At 42.0% G+C, this 21965-nt stretch overlaps 1 protein-coding gene across 1 annotated transcript; it reads right to left on the bottom strand.

Moving 5' to 3' along the window:
• Positions 1-326: 326 nt before the first annotated feature.
• On the bottom strand, positions 327-21232 carry RHCG (Rh family C glycoprotein). Its single transcript, XM_058156091.1, has 11 exons — positions 21025-21232; positions 13191-13377; positions 11329-11479; positions 7742-7889; positions 6296-6462; positions 5077-5214; positions 4781-4917; positions 3924-4048; positions 3222-3295; positions 2373-2467; positions 327-344 (listed from the first exon to the last, which is right to left on the bottom strand). Exons 1-10 carry the CDS (start codon positions 21227-21229, stop codon positions 2396-2398), a joined length of 1404 nt encoding a protein of 467 aa, XP_058012074.1. The 5' UTR covers positions 21230-21232; the 3' UTR covers positions 327-344; positions 2373-2395.
• Positions 21233-21965: the final 733 nt, after the last annotated feature.

Raw genomic sequence — 21965 nt, forward strand, 5'->3', positions numbered from 1 at the left:
CTAATCTCCAGGCCTTTAAAAAAAAACAGCCAATTTTAGGGAAAGTTATATGCTTTTGCTAAAATTTCAGCGATTTCATTTTAAGAGCTCTACGGGGAATGCCTGGCTCATTTTTTATTGATCAATAAGCTCTAATATTTTATTGCTTATTACTTCTATGCTTGATGTTTTTTTTTCACAACTTGTTTTGGTTTTAGCAATATGCTCCTGAATCCGGGGATCCACCATTCTCAACTTCCTTATTATTTATTTGCATTTTTTTTTTGCCAAAATTCATGTTTTGTTTTGTTTTAAAAATCTTCATTTGAGTGATCATATTTTTCCCTTCTTCGGTTTTCTTGATTCTGCCATTAAAAAGAAAGAAAGAAAATTCCAAATGCAAAAGTTGATCACCCTACAAAGAGGAAGAGAGAAATCCCATAACTAACTGTTTCACTTGGAAATATTTTTTATTGTCTATTACAGGGGTCTCCAACCTTGGTCCCTTTAAGACTTGTGGACTTCAACTCTCAGAGTTCCTCAGCCAGCTTTGCTTTGCTTTGGGAGTTGAAGTCCACAAATCTTAAAGGGACCAAGGTTGGAGACCCCTGGTCTATTTATAGGTCCCCTTCTCCAGCTTGGGACCTGACAAATATTTTGTATTCTATCACCCAGTGTTTCTTAACCTTAGCATCCTTAAGATGTGTGGACTTCAACTCCCAGAATCCCACAGCCAGCAATTCTCACGGTCAAAGGGTGTTGTTCCTGCATTACTTTAGCTATAAGGTCAACAAAGAGAGCATGCAAATATCTTCCTTGCTGCAAATTTTTGGACCTCGCATGCTTCCACCAAATGCTGAGACAAGGCCTTATAAGCAGATGTCTTCTATGGGGATTTTCCAGATTGGGAAGCTGGAGCAGCCAGGAAAGTTGCAGAAGGATGAAAAACATTTTAACCCCTCTGGGCAGGGGTAAAATGCTCCCGGTTCGGACAGGATCACCCCATCCAGTAGTGATGGCAGCAGGTGGTTAGGAGAACTGGTAGCAAAAATCCCTGCCCCCCCCCATGCCCAGCTGAGCCGCGCAATCATCAGAAGGTTTTTTTTTTACTTTTAAAAATGCTTTTAAAAGTAAAAAAAAAGCCTCTGATGATTGCGTGGCTCAGCTGGGATTGTCAGAACATTTTAAAAGCATTTTTCTACAACCTCTTCAGCTGAAGAAGTTGTTAAAAATGCTTTTAAAAGCCTCTGATGATCCCAGCTGAGTTGCCTGATCACCAGAGGCTTTTAAAAGCATTTTTTGCAACCTCTTCGGCCAAAGAGGTTGTAAAAAAATGCTTTTAAAAGTAAAAAAAAAAAGTTGGCCATGCCCACCCAGTCACATTACCCCACCACCAAGCTATGCCCACAGAACCTGTAGTAACAAATTTTACATTTCACCACTGCCTCTGAGCATAAGGCAGAAAAACAGAAGCCTTTTTTCACAAGGGTGGTGTTGGAAGAAATGCCCATCTGGGTTCAGTTCCAAGTGGGGAGAAAGACATTGGAAACATGGAGGCTATTTGGAAAGATGGTTTGATGGAGGACAGGACCACATAGTTTGAGGTCCTGGGCAAAAAAGCACATGAGTGTGTGTGTGTGTGTGTGAGAGAGAGAGAGAGAGAGAGAGGTAGAGACGTATACATTCTCTTGGGCCCCACCTTAGAGTTTCCTGTTCCTGTACAAGAAATGTATCCCATTGGCTGTCAGACTCCCAGGGGGCGGGGGTCTTAGCTATCTTAGTAGGCTGTTTGTGTCCCAGGCTTGGTTGAGCCCTGCTGGGTGATGTAACCTTCCCAGATGACATGTGGTGAGATGGGTAGAGGGCTAATCCTATCGTGTCCTGAGGGCCATGTCTTAATCCCATCACCCTGGAGCTGAAGAGGTGGGGGGGCAGGCAGGGAGCTGCAGGGAGCTGCTATGTCTTTAAAAACATGTGTCTCCTTTTCTCATCCAGGGAAATATAATATTATGACTTTTTAATGTTTCTTAGAATATTTCATTTTTCTAGGAAGGGCTGGATGCTAACTTCCTACAGTGGGGAACGGGGAATATAAGATTATGATGGATGTTGGCATTATGAAAATCAGCCAGCCACTAAAGAATATCAGGAAAGATGCTGGAAGTCTGCCTTATAAATTTTAAAAGAAAAAAAACAACCCCCTTTTCCATTGAAAGCATATAAAACTCAGACTTTAGGCCCAAATTTTTGAAAGTGAGTGGTGCAAGATATTTGGGGGTTGGTTTCATTGGGACTTTAACGCCCTTGGAGAACCTGATCGGGTCTGTCCCGTACTGTGATATTAAAAGAAGAAGAAGAAATAAGATGGCATATAAAAGAGTTGGCTGTCTTACCCTTCGTCTGTTGATGTCGCGGGTTAAGGGTTAATCACAGGCTTAGCATTGGAGTCATGCATACAGTAAACGCTGCTTTCTTCATCACCAGGGACCTTCGGAAGGATGAGAAGAATGCAGGGTGAGTCGGGGCTGTTTTTTTAAAATCCCTCTTCCCGCATTTTGCTTTTATTTATTATTTTATTATTATTATTTAGATTTTTATACCGCCCTTCTCCTGAAGGACTCAGGGCGGTGTACAGATCAAAACAATTCAATATACAAAATTAAAACAACAGTTAAAATACATATTCTATAAGTGGCCGAGAATTAAAACCGTCGAATTGACCCATACTAAAATACTCCCATTAAAATTATTAAAAAATTTTAATTTTTTTGAATTTTGCTTTTATGCCCTTGAAGGTAGAGCACTGTCAAGATATCTGGACTACGTTGGTATCTGCGGCACACAGCTAGGTGGCTGAGAGGGTTGGGAGTTAGAATCCAACGCGCCCGGGAGGGGCATGTATGTTGGGAAAAGCTGGTAAGCCACCAGCTTGTTATTTGGCAGGCAACAGTGTCACCTAGTGGCAGAATATCTCTCCTCATACAGTATATTAGAGATGGATGGATGGATTGATGGATGGAAGAGAGAGAGAGAGAGAGAGAGGCAGGCAGGCAGGCAGGTAAGGAAGGAAGTTAGGGAGGGAGGGAGGGAGGAAGGAAGGAGGAAGGAAGGAAGGAAGGATATGGGAATGAGAGAAGGAACGAATTTAGGAAGTTACTTCCAGGACCATGGTGCAGATTCAACAGTGGGAGCTTCTTCCACAATCTGGATTAATTTAATTAATCTAAGTCTAATCCACTTACTTCCCAGTAGACATTATCTTCAAAGCAGTTTTCATCTGTAGGGTCACCAAAGAAGGGCAGTTTCAAAATGCCACCTTCAGGAAAGAAAAATCAGATGCTAAATTCACTTATAGTGCATTTTAATTTTAATTTTTCTTTTTTTTCTTTTCAACTGAGAAAGCACTTTGTACTATGACACAAATCACAAAAGGAAAAAAAAATATGTTGGGGAAAACATCCACCAAGATACACACAACAATTCACGAGAACTGGGAAAAAATTACTCTTAAATTTGAGGTCCGAAATTTGAAAGAGCTGCACTACTGGAAACATGAAAGAAATACTTCCTATAATCCCAAGAAAACGGCAGGAATTTTCCGTGTCTGTCTGCAATAGCTGAGCTCAGAAGGAAGATAATGTTACTTTTATATTTTATTTTATTTTAACCAAACTTTAACAAGCCAGAAGATGGCAGCAGGGAAACATCAGAGAGGAGACTTAGACCCTGGGTTGAGTCATAGAAAATTAGGGGAAGGATATTGCAAAATCCTCATTTCCTCCCCATCAGCTGGGACTCGGGAGGCAGAGAATAGATGGGGGTGGGGCCAGTCGGAATTTTTACTACCGGTTCTCCGAACTACTCAACATTTCCACTACAGGTTCTCCAGAACTGGTCAGAACCTGCTGAAACCCACCTCTGATGTCAGCGCTTCTTCCACTTACCTACAATAGCTCCTCCTACCAAAGCCATAGCTAGTGATACTGCAATGCCAGCTGCCTGGAATCCCCCTTGGATACTGGGTGTTCGATCCCGATATTCTCCGGTGAAGTCAAACATGTTGATGAGCCTGTGAGAATGCAGTGAAGTGGAAAAGAGAGAAACGTGAGGATTTCTCTCCATATCAAAGGGTTATTACAGGTAGTCCTTGACTTAACAAACGTTCATTTAGCGACCCTTACAACAGTACTGGAAAAAAGCAACTTATGACCATTTTTCACAGTTGTAACCTTTGTAGCATCCCCATGGTCACGTGATCAAAAAATCCAAAACAGGCCCACAGTTTAGAAACTTCTACAAGTCTGTTTGCAATGAATCTGATCTGTCAGATTAATTGTGTGTGTGTGTGTGTGTGTGTGTGTGTGTGTGTGTGTGTGTGTGTGTGTATCTTCTGAGGTTTTCGCGGGTGTTTGTATGTAGGTCTTTGGTTATTCGGGTTTTCTCCCATATAAAATTGGAAGTGTCTTGGCGACGTTTCGACGAAATCCCATTCGTCATCTTCAGGCTAGGTGTTTACAGCTTTGTGCTTCTAGGAGAAAGTAGTTCGGAGAACCGGTAGTAAAATTTCTGTCTGGCCCCGCCCCCATTTATACTCTGCCTCCCGAGTCCCAGCTGATCGGGAGGAAATGGGGATTTTGCCGTAACCTTCCCCTGCCATGCCCACCAACCCATGCCCATCAACCCATGCCACACCCACCAAGCCACGTCCACAAAACCGGGAGTAAATTTTTTTGAAACCCACCACTGTGCGGGCCTTGGGTTTAACACCCCTGCCCTACGTAGATGGCCCAAAGTAGCTCACCCTTTCTTTCCATAGACTCCTTCTGTAGCAGCAGCAGCAGTGACGGCCCCCACGATGCCTCCAATTAAACCTGGCATTGCGTGAAGGTTGTGGACGCCACAGGTGTCTTGGATATGTAGCTTGGCATCTAGGAAAGGCTAGAAGAAAGGAAGGAAGGACAAAAAGTGAGCCCTGCAAAGGGGAAACCTCCACAACAATGTACTGTAATGCAAAGAAGTAACATTTCCAGTTTTTTTGCGGCTCGGTCCTGCCGTCAAAGCTCAAGAAAGCCTTGGTGCATTCAGAAATGCTCTTACTGTGAGGTAGACGTATCCGATGGTCGTCACAATGCCACAGATGAAGCCTACAATGAGGGCACCATATGGGGTGAGCATCATTTCAGCAGACGTTCCTACGGCCACACCGCCGGCCAGGGTGGCATTTTGAATATGGACCTGTGAAGACACAGCAGTTTTAATTCCTGATTTTCTACTTTATTTATTCATTTTTTTTTGCTCCAGGGTCATTTTCACCTCCTTTTTGACACAACGCAATAGTCTTTTAAAGTGCAGTTTTAGTATGATTAGCACAATGGCTTTCCTGACCTACTGCGGAGGAAGAAGGAGGAAGGAGAAGGAACAAGGAAGAAGAAGGAAGAAATGAGAGAGAAAGAGAAAGAAAGAGAGGGAGGGAGGGAGAGAGGGAAGGAGGGAAGGAAGGAAGAGAAAGAAAGAAAGAAAGAAAGAAAGAAAGAAAGAAAGAAAGAAAGAAAGAAAGAAAGAAAGAAAGAAAGAGAAAGACATTGAGAGAGAGAGAGAGAACGAAAGAAAGAAAAGAAAGAGACATTGAGAGAGAGAGAGAGAGAGAGAAAGAAAAGAAAGAAAGAAAGAAAGAAAGAAAAGAAAGAAAGAAAGAAAGAAAAAGAGTGAAAAAGAACAAAAGAGAGAGAGAAAGAAAGAACAAGAGAGAGAGAGACAGAAAGAAAGAAAGAAAGAAAGAGACATTGAGAGAGAGAAAGAAAGAAAGAAAGAAAGAAAGAAAGAAAAAGAGCGAAAAAGAACAAAAGAGAGAGAGAAAGAAAGAACAAGAGAGAGAGAGACAGAAAGAAAGAAAGAAAGAAAAGGAGGGAGGGAGGGGAAGGAAGAAGGAAGGAAGGAAGGAGGGAAGGAAGGGAAAGAAAGAAAGAGAGAAAGAAATTGAGAGAGAGACAGAGAGAGAGAAAGAAAGAAAAGAAAAAGAAAGCAAGAAAGAAAGAAAGAAAGAAAGAAAGAAAGAAAGAAAGAAAGAAAGAAAGAAAGAAAAGAAAGAAAAGAAAAGATACACACACCCCTGTTGTGGTGGTTCCATGAAACTTTGTACAAGATAACAGAAAGCCATGACACCATATTTAATGATTGATTGATCGGCAGGCAAGCAGGTAGGCGAGTAGAAACACAGGCAGCCCCCCACACAAACACACACACCTGTAGTAAGAAATTCCCTGAAACCTTGTGAAAGATTAGAGAAAGGCATGACATCTTGCCTGACTTTACTCACCATGTTCAACCTTCCCTTCTTTTGCAAGAGACTGGAGAAGGCCACAGAAGTGAGGACACAAGCAGCAAGGGAACAGTAGGTATTGATGGCCGCTCGGTGCTGTGCATCCCCATGATTGGAAACGGCTGAGTTAAAGCTGGGCCAATACATCCACAGAAACAAGGTTCCTGCAATGATGGTTAAGAACCGGCTTTTTATAAGGAGAGACCAGGAACTGCAGGCAGCTCACTCTTCTGGATAAAGCATGAAGGATGAACGTAAGCAGGGATGGGTTTCTACTGGTTCGCCCCGGTTCGGACGAACTGGTAGTGGCAGCAGTGGAAGGCTCCACCACTTGTCTCCGCCAACACATCACCAAAAATGCTCTGCGCATGCAAAGCAGTGGTGGGTTTCAAACTTTTCTACTACCCGTTCTGTGGGTGTGGCTTGATGGGTGTGGCATGGCTTGGTGAGTGTGGCAAGGCTTGGTGGGTGTGGCTTGGTGGGCGTGGCAGGGGAAAATGCTGTAAAATCTCCATTCCCACCCCACTCCATGGGAAGGATACTGTAAAATTTCCATTCCCTTTCCAATCCAGGGGAAGGATATTGTAAAATCTCCATTCCCACCCCACTCCAGGGGAATGTTACTGCAAAATCCCCATTTCCTTCCGATCAGCTGGGACTCGGGAGGCAGAGAATAGATGGGGCGGGGCCAGACAGAATTTTTACTACCGGTTCTCCGAACTACTCAAAATTTCCGCTACCGATTCTCCAGAACTGGTCAGAACCTGCTGAAACCCACCTCTGATGCAGAGATACATGCAGATAGCGAACCGGTAGTGATGGGATTTGAATCCCATCTCTGAACGTAAGCCCCTTAGAAGCCCTCTAGCCCAACTAGGAAAAATAACAGCAGGAAAAATAACTCACTAATCAATCAGTAATGTTGATCTATATAACAGCATATTTACTGGTTTTTTGTTCTTCTGGGTCTATTAGTATGCATTTTTAAAAAAAAAAAAACATCCAAAATAGGACCTCAAGGTTGAAATAGCAAAACCAGAAAACCCAGCTCCCTAATTTAATGAGATGTTTGCAGATCAGTAAATGGGCAGTTTAGAAAAGAGCTCATCAAGAAACTTCTACATTCCTTTCAGGGTGATCATAAGGATCAAAAGAGGTTTCAAGATTTCCAAAACAATGACATGCCAAGCGTATCTTTTCCTGCTTTTCCGAGATGTGACGAACACGCAGCTTTGTGCGAGGTGGATTAAAGGCTCAAAGTCCACAGTACCTTCGTAACATTTTCTGCTATAAGTACCTTCACTTGGGCTACCTTAGACAGAAGTAAAGCTAAGAGAAAAGGCCTCTTTGTCAATAGCCTGAGCCTCTTTTTCACTATTCCTGACTATTTGTCTTGGAAAGCGAAGGGTCTCATGTCTAACAGGGAGAAGAACCACAACTCACCAATCATGGCAAAAAGATCTGAATGGTAAACAGATTCCTGCTTGTCTTTGGTCTGCTCCAGGTTGGGCCGATACAAAATAGAGGTCACAGTTAGGCCAAAGTAAGCACCAAATGTATGAATGGTCATGGATCCTCCAGCATCTTTGACCTGCAGTAACCAATATAAAAGAAGTTGAAGCCCACCCAGAAGTAATTGGTTTATTCTATCTACAGAGAATCAATATATCCCAAATGAAAGTTGAACCCGGTTGCTTGACAAACTAAATAGAACATTTGTGTCTTTGGGCATCTCAAAATTCTATTTCTGGATGTCCCCAAAAAATGCTTTTCAAAGCAACTGGACTCCTTCCCTTTGAGCTTCTTAGTTGCTGTGTTTGCTTCTCATTCAAGAAGCTCCTTCAGTGAAGTTCAGGACCGGAGAAGCTTCTTGGATGAGAAGCTAAATGTTTTCAAGGAAAAAAAACCCAAGAAAGACCAGTTATCTTTTGAAAAGGACCTGTGGGACAACCATTTCTTGGATGATTGAGAATCTCCATAGACAAGGCTTTCCGGATCTTCAGCCAGACGATATCTCTAATTTCACCTTCCTTCACCTGTACTCAGGAAACAGTCTGGACTGCTTTCACTGCTACTCATACGCAAGAAACTGGATTCTTGACAAAGAACAAGTAGCAGAATTTTCATGTTGCTTAGTTACACAACCCATAGCACGGACTATGATAGTATCATAGCTTCTGTTGGCCTTCCTTCCTCCCTTCTCCCTCCTTTTACTTTGGTAAGAGATCTTTTAAGTTGTAAGCCAGCAGGCAAGGACGATCTTATCTGGAAGATACCCTGGGAGTTCTTCTGGCTGAACAATGAGATAATTTTTTCTTCTTCAAACAAACACAAAGATGAAACTTTGAAGAAAAAAAAAACTACATGCAATTGCTAGTCCCAAGAATGGAGTTGTAACTACTTTGCCCTTCAGAGGATACAACTCTTATCTCTGGTTTTACAATGGGTGGAAGAATAATTTTGGATGTCCTGTATTTATTCAACCTTCTCCTCCCTTCGGCCTGAATGAGAGTAGAAGACAAACGGTATGAATTTAGCAAACGAGATGCTACTTTGCTTGCAAAAAGAACATGCTGAGCTGAAGTCAAGGCGCTCCCCCTGCATTCCACAAGGCTGGTAATATTATTTTAAGTCCGCTTTTCCATTCAGACCCTCAAGCCACAATCTCATTCAATCCCCTTATCTGACAGTTAATCTGTTCCTCTCAGGGGCTTTTTATGTACGTTCAATCAAAGTGTGCCCTACTTGTGCAACCACATTCCAAGTCCACAAGAATTGTGTCTTGCATCTTGTGGCTCATGGATAAGAAACCAACAATGGGCTCTGCTGCCTCCCTAATTTGGCTCTCCTCTCACTTACTTAGTGGATATGAAGGGAGACTGTAATATAATGGACTTTCATAAAGTGCTACCTTGACCAGTAACATGTTATTATTACCTCTGGGCATTAAGCAAGACACAGTAACTTATTATCTAGTGATAATAAAAATACAAGAATAATACAGTCGATACAAATCCAAGTGAAAGAACATAACAGCTCCATCTGTTCCCTCAAAAATAGAACGTACCCAACATCAAAAAGAACTGTCGGAATGAAATGTGAAGTGTAGCAAATAAAATGACACCTCTTGATGTTTTTGAAGCCTGAAAGAGTGGTCTTCATCCAAGACAATAGATAAAGTAATATGGTGGAAAGCAAGCAAGCTTCTCTTAGCAGAGGACCCATCATCAAGAAAGTCCTGTCTCTTTTTGCCACCTTTCTTAAAGCTGAAGAAAATCTGAAGTCTTAGCAAATACTTTTCTGGTGCATGTATAATTGTAAGATTTTCACTGGATCCCTAGGAGGTTCTGCAGGGGGTTTGAGCAAATGTTGCTAAATTAATCTCCCCAATCTTGAGACCTCTAGATGCATTTGGACGGCAAAAGTCCAACCTGGTTTCTTAGATATGCTGGTGGGAGATTTTGGGAATTGTTAAGCAATGCATCTAGATGTCAGTTTTGGAAGCCATATTAGGCAGGAAGCTTCTGTGCTGCCACTTTCTCCTGTGTGGGAAAGTAGGAGGGGTTGACTTTAGACATAATAGCATTCTTCCTGTCGGTCAAGGTCAGGCTGATCCTGCATCTGGAGAAGGCGTGGTCGGAGTGCTGTCTCGAGATGGGACGGTTGGCGATTGGAGCATGTGATCGAGTGCGGAGTCAGGGGATGGTTTTGGGGGGGGAGTTGATTTACTGAGGGAAAACCTGGACCTCTCAGATTCGTGTTTTCCTAGATGTGCCAGTTTACCTATCCTAATAAATAGAACTTTGAAAGATGCTTGCCTCTGAGTTTTTACTTGGAGTTGGGGGTTTTTTCTGGAATGTTGAGCGCTTACTTGGGAAAAGATTTTTTTCCAATAATAGTCTGGTATCAGGATGTTTGCTTAAAGAAATGTATCTCACACCCAGCCCTGCAAAACTTAGACTACAGTAGTGGCCAAAATTGTGGAAACCTTTTGGGAAAAGTGTATTTTTGAGGTTTCATGACTAATAACACCACTTTTTTTGGGGGGAGTTTCAAGATAATCATATTCCACTGCTGGAATGGCCTGGGAATAGCCCAGACCTTAATCCAATTGAAAATCTATGGAGCCAACTAAAGAAACTTGTTAGTCAGAAGCGATTCAGCAATAAAACCCAGTTAATAGAAGCAATCATTCAATCTTGGCTTCACATTATAACAGCTGCAGAACTAAAAGGCTCGGTTCACTCCATGGGAAGACGTTGTAAGGCGGTAATTCATATTAAAGGTTACCCAACTAAGTATTAACTGACATGGTGATCATTTTTGTATATCTCATTTATTCTACGTGTTTCACTTTACTTCTTTTTACTGTAACTGCTATTCTCATAGCAAACCCTTCATAAAAGTTTTTGAATTACATTCTTGATTAAATTATCTTTCCATTGATATATAATTTTATGGTACCACTCCCCCCAAAAAAGGGGGGGTGTTATTAGCTACTTTTAGAAAATAAATTTTTCCCAAAAGGTTTCCACAATTTTGGCCAGAAGGAAGTTTGTGTCAGGTCCCAAGAACTAAGAACAATAGATGGAGTTATTTCCGAGTAGTTTCCTTTATTGTTCTTCACACTAGACTTATAAATGAGAATCGCTAGAGAGGAGCTGTTTTAAACTTCTTCCTCCTGACCAAATTTTTCAAGCCTCATTGCCTCTTTGCTCTCTGGAATGTAGCCCCTCCCTCCTGGGAATCCAGATTCCATTCCACCACAGTAAGACATACCCTTAAGCTTAAACCATTGTCCTCTTTGTCTTGCGTCTGCACAGAGTTACTCAGGATGGTAAGTGATAATAACCAAATACACAAGGTGTCAGGCCTGAAGATCCAACGAAAAAGATGGCTTCCTGTCAGGCCTGGAAGCCATCTTTTTTTGTTGGATCTTCAGGCCTGACACAAGGCATCTTTGTCACAAAAATTGAAATTAAGACAGGGAAGCATCTCTGAACGTTTGAAACCAAGGTGAAGAGCCTTACATGGAGCAGATCAAGCAGGATATATTCATTGACGGAGAAGAGGGTCACTTGAAACAGTGTCATAATGAGCAGCTGGACGGGGCTGACTTTACCCAAAATGGCACCAAAGGCGATACAAACAGAACCCACGCAGAAATCTGCATTAATCAGGCTGAGAGGAGAAGGAAGAGATGGGGGAGTCAGAGAAGGCTACTGAGGCAACACAACAATTCTTGGAATTCTAGTTGATCACATGTGCCAGCAGTGAGACACAGCTACAAAAATGACACCTGAGGTTTGATTATGTGCCCTTGGAGTCAGGGTTGACCCTTGGAGATGACATGGGTAGATTTTGTCCACTATGATCTGTTCCTAACCTTTTAGGTCATCCAATTAGGCTGCGTCAAGAGAAAGTTATTTTCTAAATCATGGAAAGTCACAATCCTATTCTTTTTTTTTTTTGCTGGAAAGTATTCAGGCAAATTGGGAAAGGGTCAAATCAGAACAATGAGGATTGAATAAATTGATTTGTTTAGCTTTGAGATGATTGACAAGGAATCTAATAGCACACTTCCAATTTGTCAAAGAGGGTCACCCCAGAAGCTTTGACCTAATAGACATTTTCCATCATCCAATGTGCAAAACTTACAATAATGGTCTTAGCTTCTAGTAGGGTAGGGCAGCATGAGCTTTCAGGCCCCAATATTCTTTCAGGTATATCCCTTAGTACCCATCACTTTCTTTGTCCCATTGACCATTTTCTATTTTTTTTAAAAACTGCAAACATCAATCTTGCACGCTGTAAAGTAAATCACCAGCCTTCGGTATCTTATCCATTGGCAGGAGACACCTCTGGATTCACAACATCCGCTAGGATCTTCTCTAAACATCCTAAAAATCTAGTTCACTATTAATAACATAAGAGCCTTGGTGGCGCAGTGGTTAGAAATGCAGTACTGCAGGCTACTTCTGCTAACTGCCGGCTGCCTGCAATTTGGCAGTTCAAATCTCACCAGGCTCAAGGTTGACTCAGCCTTCCATCCTTCTCAGATTGGAAAAATGAGGACCCAGATTGTTGAGGGCAATAGGCTGACTCTGTAAACCGCTTAGAGAGGGCTGTAAAAGCACCGTATATATAAGTTTAAGTCCATGATGGTGAACCTATGGCATGCATGCCCGAAGTGGCATGTGAAGCCATGTCACCTGGCACCTGTGGCGCTGCCCATTCCTCTTCTGGGTTTCTGGCGCACATGCGAGCATGATGATCAGCTGGCCTTCTTGCATGTGGCAGTGCCAAAACCTGGAAGAGCTGGTCTTCCGTTTTCCTGAGTGAGCGTGTGCACTGGCTAACTGATTGTTGCACATGCATCAATGCCAGAAACCCGGAAGACTAGCTGGCCAAGTGTGCATGCATGCATCAGAAACTGGGAGTTCATTTTCAGGCATATGCATGCGCCCTGGGCAGCTCTTCTTCTGGGTTGTGGCCCAGACAAGCGTACACGCTCCCTTTTCAGCACTCAGTACCAAAAAGGTTTGCCATCACTGGTCTAAGTGCTATTGCTATATACCCCATAGCAACCATTTTGTCAATGCACTCAGAATATTCACTCCAAATTTCACATGTGCCTTTGGTCCAAAATTCCAAGTGTGCCTCGGAACAAATGGAGTGTTTCAGATGATGCTTCATAATGCTAATTATGGATGTCCTGGACATTTATTTCGGACTCCATAAATGATAAGAGATTCCATCTTATCTCTCTCCCAGTGCACATCTTTGCATTTTTAAGCCACACATTTAATCTATCTTCATTATAGTTTCATGCTCGTCTTGTGTCCTGCTACCCAGAAACTCTTTCTTTCCATGTCCAAGCATGCCAACTTACCTTTCTACTCCAATAAGTATCTTCCCATGCTCAAAGGTATGGAGCCAGCCCTGCATCAGAAGAGCCCACTGGATCCCAAAGGCAGCGAGGAGAAAGTTGAAGCCAACACCTCCAAAGCCGTAGCGTTGAAGAAAGGTCATGAGGAAGCCAAAGCCCACAAAAATCATCACATGGACATCTTGGAAAGCTGCAATAAAGCAAGATGCTTCATTACATGGACTTTCACTCTCATTTCACACTTACTTGCATGCTTAACAACCACCTCACTCAATGCTGACTACTAGTTTACACATGATTGTTCCTCACTTATGGTCTACAACAGTGGTGCCCAACCCTTTGGGGACTAGGGACTGGTTTCCTGGAGAAAGGGTTTTCCATGGACCAGAGGGAGTTTGGTTTCACATGCTCCCTGCCTCTCATGGATGGGATTTTGCTTGTTTGCATAGCCCAGTTTCTGACATGCCACGGACTGGTGTCGGTCCACAAACTGGGGGCTAAGGACCCCTGGTCTACAACAGTGTTTCTCAACCTTTGCAATTTTAAGGTGCCTGGATTTCAACTCCCAGAATTTTCCATCCAGTGTGCTGACTGGAGAACTGCGGGAGTTGAAATCCACACATCTTAAAGATGTCAAGGTTGAGAAACTCTGGTCTACAATGAGCAGCTTGTACCAGAACATTACATACCATTACATATCTTCCCTAGGATCCATCACAGTACTGTCTACAACGCAGATGTTCTATCAAGGAGACTTCAAGCATATTAGGAGATAAAGCCAGTGGTGGGATTCAGCCAGTATGCACCACTTCGGGAGAACCGGTTGTTAACTTTCTGAACAGTTTGGCAAACTGGTTGTTAGAAGAAATCATTAGGGCAGAGAACCGGTTGTTAAATTACTTGAATCCTACCACTGGATAAAGCGGTATGGACAAAGTTCCTTAAAAACTGGAAGATTCTGAAAAACACTGCTTGAGTGCAGAGTGAGGTCTTTTCTCCTATTCCCGAAAACCACAATTCATTTTGAATTAATGCTGGTAAATACGATGATTTGAACAAATTACACAGCCAACTTTTGACTAGCCAGGCTTCCTCAAAGGGTAACACCAGTTGCACATGGGAGATCTGAGTCCAGCTGTTGGTCATTTATTGGTTGACCTTTGAACCGCACAGGATTGCTGTGAAGGGCATGTATCAGTTCCAAATAAGTTGCCTTGAATTTAGGATGAAGGTAGAAGTTATGTTCTCACAATAGGTTTACTGTAACCAAGCCAAATATAGTTCTCTAGCGGAGTCATTCATCAACATAATAAAGCTGAGTTAATGTTAAACTTACTTATTATTTGTGTGGTTTAGCAGGTTGTGTGAATTCAGGCCCCTTGATTAGTTTATGGTTTAATGCATTGTGGCACCCCACAAAAAGTGTGAATTTGGTAACCGGGAGTAAATTTATTTTATTAATACAATCAATATTGGCCTAACCTCTAATGAAAAAAAATGTTGTTGCCATTATTTTTTGGTCAAAAACTTCAAAATGTCATCTACTGGAATTTTTTCTATCTGTATGATAAATAGCAGCTTTCATCCTATACCCCAGGCAAGTGGAGTGGAGAGATATTTTGTCTCCAGAACAAACAACTTTGTAGATCTTTAACCAACTTTGCTACTCTTCATATCTTCAAGATAGGAATCTGCTCTGGTGCTGTAAAATGAAACTTGGCAATTATTGGTGGTCCAGGAGATGCCGAAGGCTAGGCAGCAAATTGAAAACGGGTGTTGTGTTTCTTCCATCACTGGCTTAGGAATCTACCTTTTCCCCCACCTATTCATGCAACCAGAAAAATACATGCATTGCCCCATTGCCCACTGATAGTTTTGAGAAGCATTTTCACTGCAGGAGGTAAAAACCCACCCTTTGCAACAGGTTTCATGAAAATAACAGGATAAAATTAGTTTTGTGTCCTCAGTCTGAGTCAATTTTCATCGAAGCACTGGAAAACATTGATGCTGGCCTCAAAGTAAACGGTGCTCAATTTAAGACATGCTGATGATACAGTTCTGCTTGCTAGTAAGCATGAAGTCCTTCAGCTCCTCATCAACAAGAGTCTCAGAAATATCTGAAAAATACGGCTTGAAACTTAACACCTCAAAAACCAAGATCCTGGTCATCAGCAAACAACCCATTAATTTACCACTGATAAATTCGGGAGGAATACCACTAGAAAAAGTTGAAAGGATCACGTATCTCGGTTTTAATTTAAATGAAAGCTGGGACATGATCAGTGAAGTAAAGACAAGGATAGAGAAAGCTGGAACAGCATTCTTCAAAATGAAAAAGATCTTCTTGCAGGCACAACATAAGCCTAAGACTGAAAATCAGGCTTGTCAGATGTTGCATCTTTTCTATCCTGCTCTACGGAGTGGAGGGTTGGTCTCTGACAAAAAACCACTTGAAGAGACTAGAAGCATTTGAAATGTGGATTTGCAGGTGGCTGTTACATATAAGCTGAGTTAACGAAATCACAAATGAGGAGGTGATAAGCCGTTTGGGAAAGCCAAGGGAAATCATCAAAGCCATGAAAAAACGGAAGTTAGAATATTTTGGACATGTGATGCGACACCCAGAAAAATACGGCACCCTTCACTTAATCCTCCAGGGAAAGATTGAAGGCAAACGAGATCCAGGCAGAAGAAGAACATCATGGCTTCAAAACCTTAAGGGACCAGTTTGGACAAAACTCAGCAGCACTTTTTCACGCGGCTGTTGACAAAAATAGGATTGCCAACATGATCGCCAACGTCCGATAACGGATATGGCACAAGAAGAAGAAAACGTCCTCAGTTGGTTCTGTTCTGGCTTTATTTTTATTTTTTTTAACTGTTCACAGATATTTTTTTCACAATCCAAATGAAGCATTTGGGAGAAACTCACAGAAGAGCAATGCATATCTGGAGCTTACCTTAGTTACGAAATGGCCAAAGAATGAGTGCGAACATTTATTTATTTCATTGTACAATCATCCCTCCAGCACTCTGCAACCTTCCTGGCTCCACTTCCTTCCTTTCAGTCTTTATCAGGAAGGAAATTTTTCATTCCTATTGTATTTCTTCAGACTGTGAAGGGTGGATAGCCGGGAAGGTTGCAGAATGAAGATGCGTCTCAAAAGATTATAGGAGTAACAGTAGCTCTTGCCTGTTACACCAAGTCAGGACGTTTGTACCAGTAAGAGAAATTTGAATGAAATTTTCAAGCATCCTGAGACTCACCTAGAAAAACAGAGAAAACAGAGATAGGCAGATGGGAGGAGTTAAAGAAGAGGTAGCCCCTTACCTTGCCAAAGTTCAGGGATGGGAAGGACCAAGCTGGGAATGGTTTGGATCAGGGTGGGTCCTCATCTAACAACCATGGGATTCAGTTAATGACTGCAGCCCAGATGGCGAGGATTGTCATTGTTACGTGGTGTGGTCATTTGAGGTCATACTTTAAAACCGCATCACTTAATGATGGAAATTCCAATGCAATTACTCTCCTTAACCCTCTACTATCTTCTCTTTGGAGGTCTGCAGCTGTTGTGACCCAGGCCCAAGTAGGTAGTAGTAAACTCAGTCAGTTTAAAAACAAACAAACTTTATTAGAACAGCTGAGAATTAACTCATTCTCAGTGTAGCCCAAACTAAATCAAAGCAAATTCTTTATAACACAATTCTTCAGTCTTATCACCAACCTTGGTCTAATTAGGCAAACTGCCAAAGGCTTTTCTTGGCAAAAGTTCAAAAGCAGAAGACGCCGACAAGAAATAAATGCAGCAAGACAAGGCTATCAACATTGTTTTCCGGCAAAATTAAAATACGTCGTTTAAAACACTTATGTGACCTTATATAGCATTTGAATAGCATTAGCACTGGCCAGGAACATATCATACATTCTACAGGAAATCCTTGACTTACGACCACAACTGAGCCCAACTTTTCTGTGGCTAAGCGAGACAGTTATTAAGAGAATTTTGCCCCATTTTATGACCTTTTTGCCATAATTGTTAAGTTAATCATTGCAGTTGTTAATAATATGATTACTGAAGTGAATTTGTGAAGTGACTATGGTTTCTCCATTGACTAAAACATATGAAGAATGATTGCAGAAACTGGGTATGTCTCATTTAATGAAAAGAAGGACTAGGGGAGACATGATAGCAGTGCTCCAATATCTCAGGGGCTGCCACAAAGAAGAGGGAGTCAAGCTATTTTCCAAAGCACCTGAGGTCAGGACAAGAATCAATAGGTAGAAACTAATCAAGGAGAGAAGCAACCTGGAATTAAGGAGAAATTTGCTGACAATGAGGAATAGGGTTTCCTGCCTAGGCAGGGGGTTTGACTAGAAGACCTCCAAGATCCCTTCCAACTCTGTTATTCTAGAATAGAATAGAATAGAATAGAATAGAATAGAATAGAATAGAATAGAATAGAATAGAATAGAATAGGATTCGATTTGATTCGATTCGATTTGATTTGATTTGATTCTATTCTATTCTATTCTATTCTTCCAGATTCAAGGCCTTTTCCCACATGCACATAACCCTAGCATGAGCATGATTTGGGAATCTGGTTTTTTTTTCCTGCCATGTCCCCATGATGTTATCTTTCATCTTATCCACGGTCCATGAATGTGACACAGCGTAGGCCACGCTTAGCTGAATCGGGAGAATTTTAAGCTTTTTTCTGACACCGCCAAGGACATTCTTAAGGTGTTCAAAATTGTTTAAGCATTGTCACCGATTATTTGCAGGGAAGTCAGAGGTCTGGCAGTGGCTCAAAAGAGAGGTAATAGAAGCAAAATAGGGATCCCAAAAATGCTTCTCTAAAAGGCAACTGGACTTCCTTGGTTTTTGCCCCCCGCTGGAAAATGTTTCCCTTCTCATCCATGAAGGGTCTTCAGTTCTTAGTTCTTCAGTTCTCAGAACTGAGAGACTAGAACTTAGAGCAGGGGTGAAATGTAAAATTTGTTTCTACCGGTTCTGTGGGCGTGGCTTGGTGGGGGGGGGTAATGTGACTGGATGGGTGTGGCCAAATTTTTTTTTTACTTTTAAAAGCATTTTTTCTATAAATTCTCCGGCCGAAGAGGCTGTAGAAAAAATGCTTCTAAAGGATTCTGACAATCCCAGCTGAGCCGCGCAATCATCAGAGGCTTTTTTTTTTTTTAACTTTTAAAAGGGTTTTTTCGGCCAAAGAAAAAATGCTTTTAAAAATAAAATAAAAAAACCCTCTGATGATCGTGCGGCTCAGCTGGGCATGGGTGGGGGGGTTGGGGGTGCGCAGGGATTTTTGCTACCGATTCTCCGAACCACCCGTTGCCATCGCTGCCAGATGAGGCGATCTGGCCCGAACCGGGAGCATTTCACCCCTGACTTAGAGTCTCCCAGTTTCCAGATTGGTGGAATGATTGGTTAACCATTAAGAGCATGCTGGAGCTCTCTACCTATTTTGGGACCTCCAACTTCAGAAGAAGCTTCTTGGATGAGAAGTGAAATATTTTCAAGGGGGGAAAAAAAGTCCAAGGAAGTCCAGTTGCCATTCAGAAAAGCACTTTTGGGACAACCATGATCAGGATGATGGAGAATCTCCATAGATGTGATAGGGAGTGACAGTGGGAATAGCCATGATGGCGAACGTATGGTACACGTGCCAGAGGTGGCATGCAGTGCCTTCTCTGTGGGCACGCGAGCCATCATCCCAGTTCAGCTCTGCCGCGCATAGGCGTGCGCCTCTCGCCAACCAGCTGGTCTTTGAGTCTCTGCCGTGCATACGCGGTGGCAGGGCGCATGCGGGAAGGCACAGGCGCATGCGCATGGGGGGCATGTGCGGGGGACAGTGTGCACGGGGGCGGGGCATGGGCACAGGGGCGGGGCATGCATTGCATCTTGGGGGTTTGGGCGCGTGTGCACGCATTCGGTGTGCGTGTGTGCTTTGGGTACTTGGTCCGGAAAAGGTTAGCCATCACTGACCTATAGCTTTGTGTTGGAAATAGAAAAGCAAAGAGCATTCCAGCTTAGCAGCAGGAAAAGGACCAAAGGACCAACTTTTTAAAAAAATCAAATTGTAATGCTAGAACGTGAGATAACTGGACAAGGTCCATACATTGATCGCCTGGAATTCTAATAAAGGCAATGGTTTCTCCGCACTCCATAAACATTCAATGTGACTTATTATCTCTTTAAAAAAGATGCTTTTTGTTCAGCTTTCCTTTCCCTATTTTAGCGTTTCTCAACCTCAGCAACTTTAACATATGTGGACTTCAACTCCAGAATTCCCCAGCCAGCATAAAATGGCTGAGGTTGGGAAACACTGTCCAATTCCCAAACTGAGCCACAATGGAAGTTGGATGTCAGAGGTTATTTTATAATAAAAATCAGTTAAATCATCAATCAATCATCAATTAAGAGTCCTGTTCCATGTGAAGATTCCATTGAGAAAGGCAGTATGTCAACATCTTGATTCACTTTTCTATTTTTACCCTCAAAAGGACGCTATAGGGCACTACACACCAGAACAACTAGACACAAGGACAGTTTTTCCCTAAATGCCATCACTGCTTAACAACTAATTCACACAACACTGTCAAATAGTTTACTAAGACTGTATTACTATTATCCTTCTCTTTCTTACTAGTATCTATCTCTTCCCGCTTATTACTATAATGTTGCTTGTATCTTTCAATTTATTTGTTTCCTAGTACGATTTGATAGCTTATTAGTAACCTTGACTATCACTAAGTGTTGTATCTTTTTATTCTTGATGAATGTATTTTATCTTCCTTATGAACACTGAGAGCATATACACCAAAGACAAATTCCTTGTGTGTCCAATCACACTTGGCCAATAAAGAATTCTATTCTATTCTATTCTATTCTATTCTATTCTATTCTATTCTATTCTAATTCTAGTCCATTCCACTCCACTCCACTCCATTCGATTCCATTCCATTCCATTCCATTCCATTCCATTCCATTCCATTCCATTCTATTCTATTCTATTCTATTCTATTCTATTCTATTCTATTCTATTATTTTTCTCTCCAGATTAACCCTAAGCACAGAAGGAATTTTCCAGATCAGGACTTTAAGGATGGGCATTCAGAGCCTCACTCAGTAAATGAGGGAGAAACTGCAAGCACAGGCTTATCTCATACAGATCGTGAAGAAATACATATTGCATGCATACATAAAACAGGAGGAAGTTGAATTAGATATTTGAAGTAGATGAAACAATCCAAACTGTAAGTGAAACAATCCACATTTTCATTTCTAGTGGAAATATAATACTTCTAAGGGTGATAGTTTTCTTCCCTCTTAGAGGCAAACCCCAAACTTTCAAAATTGGTACTTTTAACAGGGCAGGAGAGAAAAAATTATTTCTTTTAAAGATGAATGGAAACAAAAATGCTATTCATTGTATTTGATCCGGCTTCAAGGCACAGGCAAGCAAAGTGAAACCAAATTAAAAGCGTTTGCTGGGGTGGCAGCCACTACATTTTGGAGCATGATCCAGGATGCCATCAAAGGCAGCCCAGGAGAAGTTGGGCAGCCCAATCAAACAAAGAAAGTCCCTCCAAAGCCACGAAGTCCCACAGCTGATTATATAAAACCAGTAAGCCCAGACTCAGACTGACTATGCTACTACATAATATGGCATTAATCGGGAGCTCTGGCAGCCTTATGATTTTCAAGTATGATTTTCAAGTATTTTCAAGCAGAGGAAAAGTGCAACACAAAAGGCATGCCAAAAAAAACACCAAAAAAACACTCCAAGGCTGGCTTGTTGCCTGGTATATAATTATACTCACAGGGGTACCTGAAGTAGAATTCATTCTCAATATCAGAGACGTTCCTTTGCTGTTTTTCTTTCTCCCAATCAGCCACGTTCGCCTCCGGGTTGAAGCGCACGAAAATCCCAAAAAGGATGATCATGGCCACCTCCCAGATGAGGCACACCAACGGTAAGCGCCAGCGCATGTCGGTGTTCCTCGCCATCGTGCTCAGGCACGCCATGAGTTGGACTTCCTCGCCCCTTTGTTCAGGGAAGGTGGCAGGGGAAGAGAAGTCTGCAGAGAAGGAGCTTCACAGTCCAACCTGTTCAATTCATTTTATGTAATCTGGGGAGAAGTGGGTGTGGCTCTGAGGCTGCCGGTCATCACAGCAACCCAGGGAGGGCATCTTCACTCTCTCGTACTAGTCCAAAGAGAAATAAGCCAAGGGAGTGTCCTGGCTTTTCTTAAGAATTGTATTCCACACATCAGTTCGACATCACAGTTGAATGGATTCTGTGTCCTTCCCTGCCTTGTCACATTCCAAGTGAAGGTGGAGGAAGATAAACCAAGGAAGTATCTAAGAAAGACAAGGCAAACTATTTGAGGATGATCCTGGGGAGGGCAGATGTTTATTTATTTTATTTTTATTTATTTATTTATTTTGTCACAACAATATATATAAGCATCACATAAAAAGATTATACAGTATATAAACAGATACATGAGGAAATTTAAGGAAGTATAAGCATATATATATATAAGAAAAAACAATAGGACAGGAACGGTAGGCACGTTTGTGCTCTTATGCACGCCCCTTATAGTCCTCTTAGGAATGGGGTGAGGTCAACAGTAGATAGTTTTTGGTTAAGGCTTTGGGGATTATGAGAAGAGACCACAGAGTCAGGTAATGTGTTCCAAGCACTGATAACTCTGTTGCAGAAGTCATATTTTCTGCAATCTAGATTAAAGTGGTTAAC

The sequence above is a fragment of the Ahaetulla prasina genome, chromosome 13 (genome assembly GCF_028640845.1).
Source record: "Ahaetulla prasina isolate Xishuangbanna chromosome 13, ASM2864084v1, whole genome shotgun sequence".
NCBI lineage: Eukaryota > Metazoa > Chordata > Lepidosauria > Squamata > Colubridae > Ahaetulla > Ahaetulla prasina.